Below are 13,604 nucleotides of genomic sequence, written 5' to 3'. Positions count from 1 at the left end.
TCAACTTTAAGTACTTCTCATTAATAAAAATCAATAATCAACATAAATTGATAAACTAGAGGCTATAAGCAAATATTTATAACCCAAGACTTATAAACCTAGTAAAATACGAACTATAGACACCTAAAAACCCTAATCCTAATTTAATAACAAAATAACGTCGTTTTAAGCAATAAAATATGAAGAAAAAAAAATAACAATACGTCCCGTGTGTGCTCGAGCGCATGTGGGCGCTCGATCTTTCATTCGATCGCAAGATTGAGCACAGTACAAGGGGAAATCAAGCGTGTGAGCTCAATCGCAGGATCAAGCGCAGTACCAGAAGTCTTCTGCGATCTGCATCAACTTTTTAAAGATTTTCCTGTTTTACTAAATGTTCGAAGTGGGATAAGTGAACATTGAACATTGAAAATTGATAGAATTCATTCATTTTTCAACCACCTTTTAACCATTCCAAAGTAAATAGATGAATCTACCATTGAATTTATATGGGTTCTACATGGATCCACAAATCTAATGGTGGATCTATTAAATTTGTAGGATAAGATGGGGAAGATGAAAAAAAATATTGACGTGAATTATTTCTCTTACTATTTAGATAATATTTAAATAAAGAAAAAAAATGTCTCATTTAAAATTACCGCCTTAGGCCTCTAAATTTATTGAGCCGAGCCTAACTCACATACTATGATATTAACTAGTTAGTATATATATGTTCCTAAGGGATATCTTAATCGACTAGGAACCACTCCTCATAAAATGGAAGTCATTAGCTAGTTCGAATCCAGCTCCCCTATTTTTCTCCTCTTGTGCGAACATGTAAAAAAAACAAAAACTAGTATGTATATATACAAACATATTAATATTAGTTTTTTTTTCACATATATTGATTTTTTTTTTAGATCGGACTTGAACATGTGTCGCTCATGCAGATTCTAGAGACACAAGAACACATCCCAATTGTTGGATTTATCTGGGCACATCCTAACCGTCCATTTCTTGTCATCTGCATTAAGTGCATTCAACTACCCCAACTTACTTCAAAGTTAATCAAACAGCAATGAATATAAGAGACCATACACATCTCACCATTTTGATCATTCAATCCTATTAACCCTAAACACCATTAGAGAGCCTTGCATTTCTCTCCAGCGCCATTTCATTTTCTAGGTTACTTGTCATTTTAGTTCTCTTCTTGTCTGCTCTTTCTCTAACTCCTATTGAGAAAACCTTGTCATAGATTCACAGTTCCGATGTCATTGTTTGCCTTCGTGCCAATAGGTCTCTCTCTCAAACATTTTCTGGGATCTATTGCTACTTTTCTTTTTTGTCAATTTGATATATATAAGTTCGAGGTTTAAGTTTTGTTTTCCATGATGGATTTGAAATTCATTTGCGCTTGTGGCTTGTACTTAGTGACGGTTTTAGACATTTTCGCAGTGTCTTACTAATCTTTTCTATATTTTATTTTCCTTACATAATTCATAATTTTCAGATTTTCTCTTATTTTTTTGAGCTATTTCTTACATTTTGTGGGGGAATGGATATCGCTGTCCGCTAGCAATTTTTCATCTCCTTCAACCATTTTGTCACATTTTTCCAAATCAATTTTATGTTTTTAACACTCTTTTGCTCTACTTTCTCTTTTATCCCCAAGCTTTCTCTTTGTTTGTTTGTTTGCATGTTTTTGTTTTTGTTTTTGTTTTTTGTTTTTTGTTTTTTTGTTTTTTTCTTTGTAGAAGGATAATACACTACCTCTAACTCGAGCTGAGCGAGTGGCTCGACTCGAAATTGCGTTTCTAGCAAGCTCAAGCTCAAGCCTGAGCTACTATATATATCTACCCAATGAGTTGACTTCGAACAAAGGTTTTTCAGCTCGGCTCAAGCTTGGCTCGTTTTTATGTCCTCTAAAATGAGTCGGTCCGAGATTGCCAAAACTCGGCTTGGTCTTGTTTATAGCTAGCCTTAGTTGTAATGATTAATGTTGATAGAATAATAGAAATCATATGTCTCCGCTGCTTTGTATTTTCGTTTTAAGGAGTACGGACCTCTCTGTCTTATTCCTTATGAAATGGGACTGAGAGGCGAACTGTGAAGTTAATTACCAGTTAATTAATTTTTCGGGGCGCTATAGTAATATCCAAAAACAAAACCATTTTTATAAAATATACTTGGTTTTTAAAATCAAGGGAGTGTTAAATTTTTGTTAAGGATAAAAATTTGACTAGTCCTTTGTACTTATAAACCGAGTCATTTTTATGTCCCCATGGAGTAGTTTCAGTGGTGATGTGGTATTTTTGTGACAAAAAATATTAATTATAAAATTACCACTCGCAATAGAATAAATCCCGTAGGATAGGGGTATATTAAGGGTGTTGAACCTCAAAGACTACAGGGGTTTTATTATCAAAATTTGAAAAATTAAAATTAACTTAATTAAAAAGATATTTGATTTGATTTTCTTTAAAACTAACGTGCATGAAAATAAAAAAGATATGAAATAAGAGAGAGAGAGAGAGAGAGAGAGTGTGTAGGGGCGCAACCCTAGGAAAAATTGTGAAGCTACCCTTTATTAATATAATCACAGTCTTGCTCGAGCGAACGTCACGCAAGTGTCGTGCGTCGTTTCTCTCCCACAATTAGTCACAATCTTGCTTGAGGTAGGGTTGAGTGAAAATCCTATCGCAATCTTGTTCGAGCGAGAGTCAAGCAAGATCTGTACATGAGATCGATTTTTGTCATTACGTTGACAACCAATTTTGACTGAGTAAACATTGAAATTGAAATGTTTTCGCAAAGAACAAAATTGTAGTTATTTGAATTAGCTTTCTAATGCTGCTAAGATTTCCTTAATCTAGCATTAAGATAGACTAAAATGTATTGTAGTTTTAATCTGACTAGTCTGCTTGGTTTTTTTATTATCAATTTGCTAGATTGCATAAAGTAACATGTATCTGGGCTACATATGTTGATTTATGATATTTGAGGTGCTTCCATAGTGTTTAGGTTTTTAAATGCATTTTGAGAGTGTAAGATTACAAAAGTTGAGATCCTTGTCGGATTGTTAATGCCGAACCACGCAAATACGTGTCTCTTACTTGTTGTGTTTTTGATATTCTTTATTTTGTACACATCCTATTTACTTGTTTACACTTGGTTTTAGTGTGACTGATGCATACCAATTAAAAAACCTTACATATTCATTTTCAATGTGTAGAAGGAAACATACTACCTAATAAATAAGATTACATTATTTGGAGGAAAATACTCTTTATTGTTTTCACCTAAATAGAGAATACATGAAGGTAAACAATTTTATTCTTCCCAAATGAGTATACTTTATTTTGCCAAAATAAACCATGTTGCCAATCAAGCGACAGTAATAAACAACAACATGAACATGTGCAAACGACAAGCTAAAAACTATTCGCGAGCAACTACAACGAGCTGTTTTCCAACATTGCGACCACTGAAAAGTCCAACCAGAGCGGCCGGGCCACTCTCAAGGCCTTCAGCTATGTCTTCCACATACACTATCTTCCCATCTCTGATGCCAGGCAGCACAGTGTCCAGGAAGTTGGGATAGAGGTGATAGTAATCAGTAACGGCAAATCCTTGCATATGGATTCGCTTGTAAACGAGATCCATCAAATTTTTCACACCTTCAGGCTCATCAAGATTGTACTGTGAGATCATTCCACATACAGAAATGCGGCCATGGGTTCTCATGTTTAGGAGCACTGCATCAAGTGTTTTACCCCCAACATTCTCAAAGTAAATGTCAATGCCTTCTGGGAAATACCTGTGGTCATTAGGAGCCAATAATGTGTGTTTCAAAGATCAAATCAATATTCCCACAAACTTTGATAATATATATATAAGAGTCAAGGAATGGCCCCATCCAGTACTTTGTTAATATTATTACTCAACCTCAAATCAAACAACTTATTCTATAAAGGAACTTGTAAATACTCAAGCTTTAGAGCAAATTTAATTAAAACTAACCTTTTCAAAGCTGCATCCAAGTCAAGCTCTTCCTTATAGTTGAAAGCATCGTCAAAACCAAATTTATTCTTCAAAAGATCAACCTAGTTTTTAACAGAAGAAATATGAGTTTATTTATAGAAAAAAAAAAGAAGAAGAAGCAAATAAAACACAAAACAAGAGTTTTTAGTGAATGGTACATTTATCCCACTAGCCCCGCTCCAAAATTATAAAACAAAAAGAGAGATTTTTTTTTTGGGTGGGGTGGGGAAAGAAGATACATCATTCTCTAAACTTTTAGAAAGAATCAAGGACATGTGGCAGCCAAATTCAATAAAAGCAAAACCATACAACATGCTAGGGGTGTAGATGTGGACGCGGATGTAGTTATTTGCAATATCTTCAGCTGCGTTTGTAAAGTACGAATATCACTTTTAGATATCCGTATCCCCATGCATCATGTTTTTACTAACTACATATGCGTATGTAGTTCTTGCGGTTTTTATCCGCTATCCGTATTTTAGGTAGGGCTGGCAATTTTGACACGACCCGACAACCCGACACGAAATTAGCGAGTTTGGGTTTACATTAAACGGATTTGGGTCATAAACGGGTCGACCCGTTTATGACCCGTTTATGAGTGTCTGGCGGGTCGTGTCACGGGTCGACCCGCGGGTGACCCGCCAGACCCGTTTACTTTTTTTTTTTTTTTTTTCTTTTTTTTTAACTTTAACTTTTACTTGTTGGATACGTCTGACAGAAATGGCCATCCCATTTCTACACCACCCACGTGAACTTGCAATGCATTCCTTTTGAGAGTTGTCACTTCACAACTCATCAGCTTCCAATTTTGATCAGGTACGTACGTAGGTAAGGGCATAGCCAGGCGCTCAAGGCTCAATGCATATGGGAAGTTAATAAGTTATAACATTTTCAAGTAAATGGGTTTAACCTTTGGGTAAAGTTGTGTACAGTTTCCTGCAGTACTATGTCCTGCATTTTATGCTCTTTTGATATATCATAAAAGAAAATGGGTTTAACCTTTGGGTAAACTACAGTTTCCTGCAGCATTATTTTCTGCATTTGCGCCATCTAACGGCCTTAATCATGTGCCATCAAGTTTTTTTTAGAGAATTGAAGACTTAGTCAGTCTCCTCCAGGCTCCAGATCCAGACTTCCAGGGGTCCAAACCCTCTTGCGAGAGTGAAGAGTCTAGACTCCAGATCTAGACTTTCAGAGTCCAGTAACCGATCGGCCTCACTCCTCAGTCCTCACGCAGCCACGCCCACGCAACCGCCGCTCCTCTTTCTTTCTCCAACCTTTTCCATTTTTCCTTTCTTTCTCCACTGTCGCTCTCTCTCTCGTCGCCCCTTTTTCTTTCTCCCGCTCGCCGCTCTCTCTCTCCGCTCTCCGCTCACTGCCGCTCTCCCCCTCTCTCTGCTGCGCCGCCGATGTCGCATTGCCTCTCTCTCTTCCACCGATGTCGCGGACGTTGACACCCGTTTATGACCCGCCGACGTCGCACTGCACACTGTGTTCTCGAATGAAGTTTGTTGTTTGGGTTTTTTTTTTTTTTTTTTTTTTTTAAAGCAGAAGCTAGGTTAACGGGTCTCACGGGTCGTGTCGTGTGACCCGTGAAAATACCCGTGTCGTGTCGTGTCGGAGGGTCCGACCCGTTTATTAAACGGGTCGTGTTTGGGTATTGTATAAATGGGTCACGGGTACCCGCGGGTCATAAACGGGTCGACCCGCGGACCCGTTTTGCCAGCCCTAATTTTAGGTAATAGGTCTATTTTAATCTCTTAGGCCTTCATTGAGTATCTATTACGACCTATTTTAAACGATTTTAAAAATAATTTGAGCTGGTTTTTAGAGTTTTAATTTGGACTTGTTATATGTTTTTTAAGCCCTAATGTTCTTAAAATATGTTGAGTTCACATTAATTTTTCCTTTTTGCCCAAATGAATGAGTGCATTCTAAAGAAAAAAACCTAAAACAATGTAAACGTAACATATACCTAATAAAAAACCATATCGTTTTGGTTAATTTATTAAATATAATATATATTAAAAATATAAACTATATTATGTATAAAAAGTATGTGAATGCTATTATTAATTAACCACATTTCAATATCCTAAAACCACTATCCGCATCTAAATATGTGGATAGTAACTTTTGCTAATTGTATTCGAAAGTGAGGATAGCGGATGCGGGCATTTAATATCTGCTCGCATATATATATATATATATATATATATATATGACACAAGTATGAGAATTAGGAATTGCTAAAGTTCCTTGAAATCTATTTTCTGTTAGAATTTTCTAAAAAATTCTACAGCAATAGCCAATGAAAATATCAACCTGCAGCCTAAGCTTTAAATAATACCTCTAGATGAAAACTTTAACATTGTCACATATTATATTTTACGTATATTCTAACAAAAGCCATCAAATAAAGGAGAAAAATGATAGGAGTCAATAAGTTCCTCATATTTGGCTCATATTCTATTACAATCAACCATTAGATTTGTGGGGTCTACCATTGACTTATGTGAGATATATATAAGTCTACAAATTCAATGGTTGATTGTAAGTGAATATGCGCTAATTAAATATAGAGAATTTATTGACCTCTAGCATTTCTCAATAAAGAAAAGGTAGATAAGAGAAAAGTATATATCCCAATAGAAATGTACCTTCTCTTTACTTCCAGCACTTCCAACAACAAAACAACCCAACAATTTTGCGAATTGTCCAACAAGCTGACCAACAGCACCAGAAGCTGCTGAAATGAAGACATATTCTCCCTTCTTAGGAGAACAAACTTCATAGAAACCAGCATAGGCAGTCATACCAGGCATACCTACAGATAATCAATATATTAGATTTATATACCAAATGAGCTTCTAATTAAGCATTCCAACATATCTCCTTTTTTAAGCAGACAGCCAAACAAGGACAAAACAGAACCAGAAGAACTAAGGTTACCAAGAATTCCAGTGTAGTAGGAGAGAGGCACGTCTGTGTGTTCAATTTTAAACAGAAAATCAGTTTCCGCAATGAGACTATATTCTTCCCACCCGGTTACTCCCCGAACCAAGTCTCCTTTCTTGAAGTTTGGATGCGCAGAATCCAAAACTTTAGCCACTCCATATCCAGCAATGGGCTGCCAAGTTTCAAAATCAAGATCATAAATTGTGCCTTGACACAAACATCAACCAGAAAAATAAATAAATAAATAATCAAGTTTCTAAATATTGCAATTGTATATAATCATAGAACTTCAAAAGAAAATCAAAATAACGGGTCAGAGAATCCACTGACCGAACCGGGCTTAAAGGGGGCAAAGTAGGTGGCATCAAGGGACGTGGTTGGCCTCATGAGGTCAAGCATGTAGGGATCGCAGGATAAGTAGAGGTTTTTCACCAGAACAGCATTGGAACCTTCGGTGACCTTCAATTTAACGGTACCAGTAGTGACGTACATGTCCGATTCCTTTGGAAAACCACTGACATAATCCCTCAATGTCACCTGCTTGTTGCTCACTACTTTCTCTCCATCAACGCTCGCCATTGCTAAGCTAACAGTACTCTTTCTCTTTCTTTCTGTGTGTTTCGATGGGAAGGTGTGGGAGAAGACGTGGGATTTTGTAGTAAACGGATCTCATTGCTTATGTCACTGCTTAGGTTGGTTAAGTGAAATTTGCGTCACATTATATGTCACTGAGGATATAATTGGGCCGTGAGGGGTCGATCAGCGGTGACGATCCACTTGAAAAGTCCGTCATATAGCTATTAAAACTTATTCTTCGTAGTTAACTTATTCTTCATGACTTGTTTTATGGCCTTTGGCAACTTGTTTCTCCACTTGTCTCACAAAATAAATCAATAAATAAATAAAACTTATTCTTCATGAGTAAATGGCCTTTGGCAATGGGCATGTATTGACGTTTTTGGTTTGGAGTTGAGTTTTGTTTTGTACTTGATTTTTTGTCTAAATAATAATAAAACTAATCAAAAGTGATTGATATAATATATAAAGTAAGAATGTTGGGGAGTATAAAAAAAAAGGGTTAAAAAAAAATATATTAAAGAATAAAACTAACAATTAGTCACAATCTTGCTTGAGGTAGGGTTGAGTGAAAATCCTATCTCAATCTTGTTCGAGCGAGAGTCAAGCAAGATCTGTACATGAGATCGATTTTTGTCATTACGTTGACAACCAATTTTGACTGAGTAAACATTGAAATTGAAATGTTTTCGCAAAGAACAAAATTGTAGTTATTTGAATTAGCTTTCTAATGCTAGTAAGATTTCGTTAATCTGGCATTAGTATAGATCAAAATGTATTGTAGTTTTAATCTGACTAGTCTGCTTGGTTTTTTTATTATCAATTTGCTGGACTGCATGAAGTAACATGTATCTGGGCTACATATGTTGATTTAAGATATTTGAGGTGCTTCCATGGTGTTAAGGTTTTTAAATGCATTTTGAGAGTGTAAGATTAAACAAGTTGAGATCCTTGTCGGATTGTTAATGCCGAACCACGCAAATACTTGTCTCTTACTTGTTGTGTTCTTGTTATTCTTCATTTTGTACACATCCTATGTTTTAGTGTGATTCATGCATACCAACTAAAAAACCTTACATATTCATTTTCTATCTGTAGAAGGAAACATACTACCTAATAAATAAGATTGCATTATTTGGAGAAAGATACTATTTATTGTTTTTCCCTAAATAGAGAATACATGAAGGTAAAACATTTTATTCTTCCCAAATAAGTGTACTTTATTTTGCCAAAATAAACTGTGTTACCAATTAAGTTAGATAGTAACAAACAACAACACCAACATGTGCAAAAGACAGGCTAAAAACTATTATTCGCGAGCAACTACAACGAGTTGTTTTCCAACATTGCGACCACTGAAAAGTCCAACAAGGGCGGCCGGGCCACTCTCAAGGCCTTCAGTTATGTCTTCCACATACACTATCTTCTCTTCTTTGATGTAAGGCAGCACAGTGTCTAAGAACTTGGGATAGAGGTGATAGTAATCAAAAACTGCAATTCCTTGCATATAGACTCGCTTGTACACGAGATCCATCAAATTTTTCACACCTTCAGGCTCATCAAGATTGTACTGTGAGATCATTCCACATGCAGCAATGCGGCCATGAATTCTCATGTTTAGGAGCACTGCATCAAGTGTTTTACCTCCAACATTCTCAAAGTAAATGTCAATGCCTTCTGGGAAATACCTGTGGTCATTAGGAGCCAATAATGTGTGTTTCAAAGATCAAAACAATATTCATACTCTTATGGATGGGGCACTTATTAAGGATATTGAGATTTTTAATTCCTGGAACATGATAATTAATTAAAGATCCACTCTAATAGATTTTTTATTTTTTTATTTTGCTTGCTTATTACTTCAATATTAATACTCAAGATTTAGAGCAAATTATTTAATCAAAACTAACCTTTTCAAAGCTGCATCCAAGTCAGGCTCTTCCTTATAGTTGAAAGCTTCGTCAAAACCAAATTTATTCTTCAAAAGATCAACCTGGTTTTTAACAGAAGAAATATGAGTTTATTAATAGAAAAAGAAAAAAGAAATAAAACACAAAAATAAAAGATTTTAGTGAATGGTACATTTATCCCACTAGTCCCGCTCCAAAATTATAAAAGAAAAGAAGAGTTTTTTTTTTTTTTTTTGGGTAGGGTGGGGAAAGAAGATACATCATTCTCTAAATTTTTAAGAGAATCAAGGACATGTGGCAGCCAAATTCAACAAAAGCAAAGCCATACAACATGCTAGGGGTGTAGATGCGGATGCGGATGCAGTTATTTGCAATATCCTCAGCCGCATTTGCAAGATACGGATATCACTTAGCTTTTAGATCCGTATCCGCATGCATCATGTTTTTACTAACTACAAATGCGTAGTTATTGGGTTATTATCCGCTATCTGTATTTTAAGTAATATGCCTATTTGAATTTGTTGGGCCTTCATTGAATCTCTATTACGACCAATTCTAAAAATAATTTGATCTGGTTTTTAGAGTTTTAATTTGGACTTGTTCTAATTTTTTGAAGCCTTAATGTTTAATATATGTTTTGAAAATATGTTGAGCTCACATTACTTTTGCCTTTTTGCCCTAATGAATGAGTGCATTCTGAAGAAGCAAAAAATAAACCTAAAACAATGTACATATAACATATACCTAATAAAGAACGATATGTTTTGGTTAATTTATAAAATATAATATATATGAAAAAAAATATAAACTGTATTATATATAAAGAGTATGCGGATGCAGTGACCACATCTGCATACCCTAAAACCGTTATCCGCATCCATATATGCGGATAGTGGCTTTTGCTAACTGCATCCGCATGTACAGAAAGTTAATATCCGCCCGCATGTACATCTCTACACAACACACATGCGCGCACGCATATATATATACCTTGAAATCTATTTTCTGTTAGAATTTTCTAGAAAATATTACAGCAATATTCAATGAAAATATCAACCTGCAGCCTAAGCTTGACCGTTGTCACATATTAATTAAATAATACCTCTAGATGAAAGGCATCAAAGAAAGAAAGGGGTAGATAAGAGAAAAATATGTATCCCAATAGAAAGGTACCTTCTCTTTACTTCCAGCACTTCCAACAACAAAACAACCCAACAATTTTGCAAACTGTCCAACAAGCTGACCAACTGCACCAGAAGCTGCTGAAATGAAGACATATTCTCCTTTCTTAGGAGAACAAACTTCATAGAAACCAGCATAGGCAGTCATACCAGGCATACCTACATATATATATAATCAAAATGTTAGATTTATATATATATGCACCAAATGAGCTTCTAAGCATTCGTACATCTCCTGTTTTAAGACAGCCGAACAAGCACAAAACAGAACCAGAAGCACTAAGCTTAATTACCAAGAATTCCAGTGTAGTAGGAGAGTGGCACGTCTGTGTGTTCAATTTTAAACAGAAAATCAGTTTCCGTAATGAGACTATATTCTTCCCACCCGGTCATTCCCCAAACCAAGTCTCCTTTCTTGAAGTTTGGATGCGCAGAATCCAAAACTTTAGCCACTCCATGTCCAGTAATGGGCTGCCAAGTTCAAAAATCAAGCTCATAAATTGTGCCTTGACACAAACATCAACCAGAAACAAAATAAAACAAAAAAACTCGAGTTTCTAAATATTGCAGTTGTATATAATCATAGAACTTCAAAAGAAAATCAAAATAAGGGGTCAGAGAATCTATGCACTGACCGAACCGGGCTTGAAGGGGGCAATGTAGGAGGCCTTAATGGACGTGGCTGGCCTCATGAGGCCGCGCATGTAGGGATCGCACGACAAGTAGAGGTTTTTCACCAGAATAGCATTGGAACCTTGGGGGACCTTCAATTTAACGGTACCAGTGGTGACATACATGTCCGATTCCTTTGGAAAACCACTGACATAATCTCTCAATGTCACCTGCTTGTTGCTCACTACTTTCTCTCCATCAACGCTCGCCATTGCTAAGCTAACAGTACTCTTTCTCTTTCTTTCTCTGTGTTTCGATGGGAAGGTGTGGGAGAAGAGGTGGGATTTTGTAGTAAACGGATCTCATTGCTTATGTCACTGCTTAGGTTGGTTACGTGAAATTTGCGTCACATTATATGTCACTGAGGATATAATTGGGCCGTGCGTACGTGAGGGGTCGATCAGCGGTGACGATCCACTTGAAAAGTCCGTCATATAGCTATTATATATGTATCAGGCGGCGCCTACCCTAGCCAGTAATCTTCGTAGTTAACTTATTCTTCATGACTTGTTTTATGGCCTTTGGCAACTTGTTTCTCCACTTGTCTCACAAAATAAATCAATAAATAAATAAAACTTATTCTTCATGAGTAAATGGCCTTTGGCAATGGGCATGTATTGACGTTTTTGGTTTGGAGTTGAGTTTTGTTTTGTACTTGATTTTTTGTCTAAATAATAATAAAACTAATTAAAAGTGATTGATATAATATAGAAAGTAAGAATGTTGGGGAGTATAAAAAAAAAAAAGGGTTAAAAATAAAATATTAAAAAATATAACTAACAAAATATATTAACAAATTAATAAAATTTAATTATTGTATAAATATGTAAGTTGCGTGTTATTTTTGTCATGTCCAACGTTTATTTATTTATTTTTTATGGACAAATTTTCATATATTGAAATCATTACATAACTTTTTCATTACTAATAATCGTGAATATATTCATTTCAATATATATAATTAGGCAATCATTCAATAATGAAAACAAGTGCGCCCAAGTTCGAAAGAGCACTAAAATTGTAGTTCAAGTTTTCAAGCCCTTTTGGATGTTTGGTCTAAAAGCAACGCTTAACTAAACGAAGCGTTTTTATCAACAAAAGTTAAAACGCAACGTATCAAAAGATTACTGTCTTCCTTCTTTCACTCTTCGTAACTTATTTTAAACATAAATCTCTGCTACAGTGAAACAAGAAAATAAAATACAGATATGTCCGCGTGTAGTCTGAATCTCTTTCTTGTGGAAAAACTTTGCCGTTAATGAGTGGTCAAGCATATCATAATAAACTTAAGCTTAAGAAAAAAAAAAAAAAAAACATAACTACACCATATTATACTAAATATGAGAAAAAAATAAAATAAAATAAAATAAAACTAAAAAAACTAATCAACTTTTTGGGGTAATTACCTTTTCCTCCATCAACTACAACGTATTGTCACTTTGTCCCATGAACTAACAACTCTACTACCCAACCCTATCAAACTACCATTTTGTGCCCAAAACCCATTTCCGTCAATCAAATGCGTTAACTCAGACAGTCAACCCGTCACGTGCGCCCCACATGCCATTTTGAAATTTTTTATCCCACATTTTTTCCCATTAACTACAACGCATTGTCACTTTGCTCCTATTAATTATAACACATTGTCATTTTAAGATGGCATATGGGGCGCACATGACGGGTTGATCGTTTGAGTTAACACCTTTGACTGACCAAATTAGGGTTTTGAGCACAAAATGGTAGTTTGATAGAGTCGGGCAGTAGAGTTGTTAATTCATGAGGGCAAAGTGACAATGCGTTATAATTGATGGGAGAAAAAGATAATTACCCATAATTTTTTTTTAAAAAAAAAAAACAAATAAAAATTGAAGAGGTGGCTCGTTAGCCAACGACCCCTCCCCCCCTTGGGGTGGCAGGCAGCCCCCTAAAGGAAAGTGGGGGTGGCTTGCCACCGCCCCCAGCTCATGGGGTGGCTCACTGGCCACCCCCAGATCTAGCTGGGGTAGCCTTTAAAATCAAGGGAGTGTTAAATTTTTGTAAGGATAAAAATTTGACTAGTACTTTGTATTTATAAAACGAGTCATTTCTATGTCCCCATGGAGTACTTTCAGTGGCGGAACCATAAAATTATTATTGTAGGCACCAAACTAAAATGATAAACATAATTTAAAAGGGCGAAACTATGAAAACACAATCATTAGTGTTAGTATTTTTGTTCAAGAGTCCACCGAAATCCATTCCCACACCACCAATTAATCTTCTTCACCAAGGATGAATCACC

At 35.7% G+C, this 13,604-nt stretch overlaps 2 protein-coding genes across 2 annotated transcripts; both read right to left on the bottom strand.

Annotated features, from left to right (window-relative positions):
* Positions 1–3,325: 3,325 nt before the first annotated feature.
* Positions 3,326–7,574, bottom strand: LOC132178792 (2-alkenal reductase (NADP(+)-dependent)-like). Its single transcript, XM_059591346.2, has 5 exons — positions 7,315–7,574; positions 6,979–7,156; positions 6,687–6,853; positions 4,006–4,088; positions 3,326–3,802 (listed from the first exon to the last, which is right to left on the bottom strand). Exons 1-5 carry the CDS (start codon positions 7,561–7,563, stop codon positions 3,424–3,426), a joined length of 1,056 nt encoding a protein of 351 aa, XP_059447329.2. The 5' UTR covers positions 7,564–7,574; the 3' UTR covers positions 3,326–3,423.
* A 1,295-nt stretch (positions 7,575–8,869) lies between these two features.
* LOC132177079 (2-alkenal reductase (NADP(+)-dependent)-like) lies at positions 8,870–11,535 on the bottom strand. Its single transcript, XM_059589295.2, has 5 exons — positions 11,287–11,535; positions 10,945–11,122; positions 10,644–10,810; positions 9,471–9,553; positions 8,870–9,248 (listed from the first exon to the last, which is right to left on the bottom strand). The coding sequence occupies exons 1-5, from the start codon at positions 11,533–11,535 to the stop codon at positions 8,870–8,872; spliced, it is 1,056 nt and encodes a 351-aa protein (XP_059445278.2).
* Positions 11,536–13,604: the final 2,069 nt, after the last annotated feature.

Source organism: Corylus avellana, chromosome 4 (assembly GCF_965113065.1).
Source record: "Corylus avellana chromosome 4, dhCorAvel1.hap1.2, whole genome shotgun sequence".
NCBI classification, from domain to species: domain Eukaryota; kingdom Viridiplantae; phylum Streptophyta; class Magnoliopsida; order Fagales; family Betulaceae; genus Corylus; species Corylus avellana.
The sequence above is the reverse complement of the archived record's forward strand: the minus strand, read 5'-3'. Positions and strand labels throughout refer to the sequence as shown.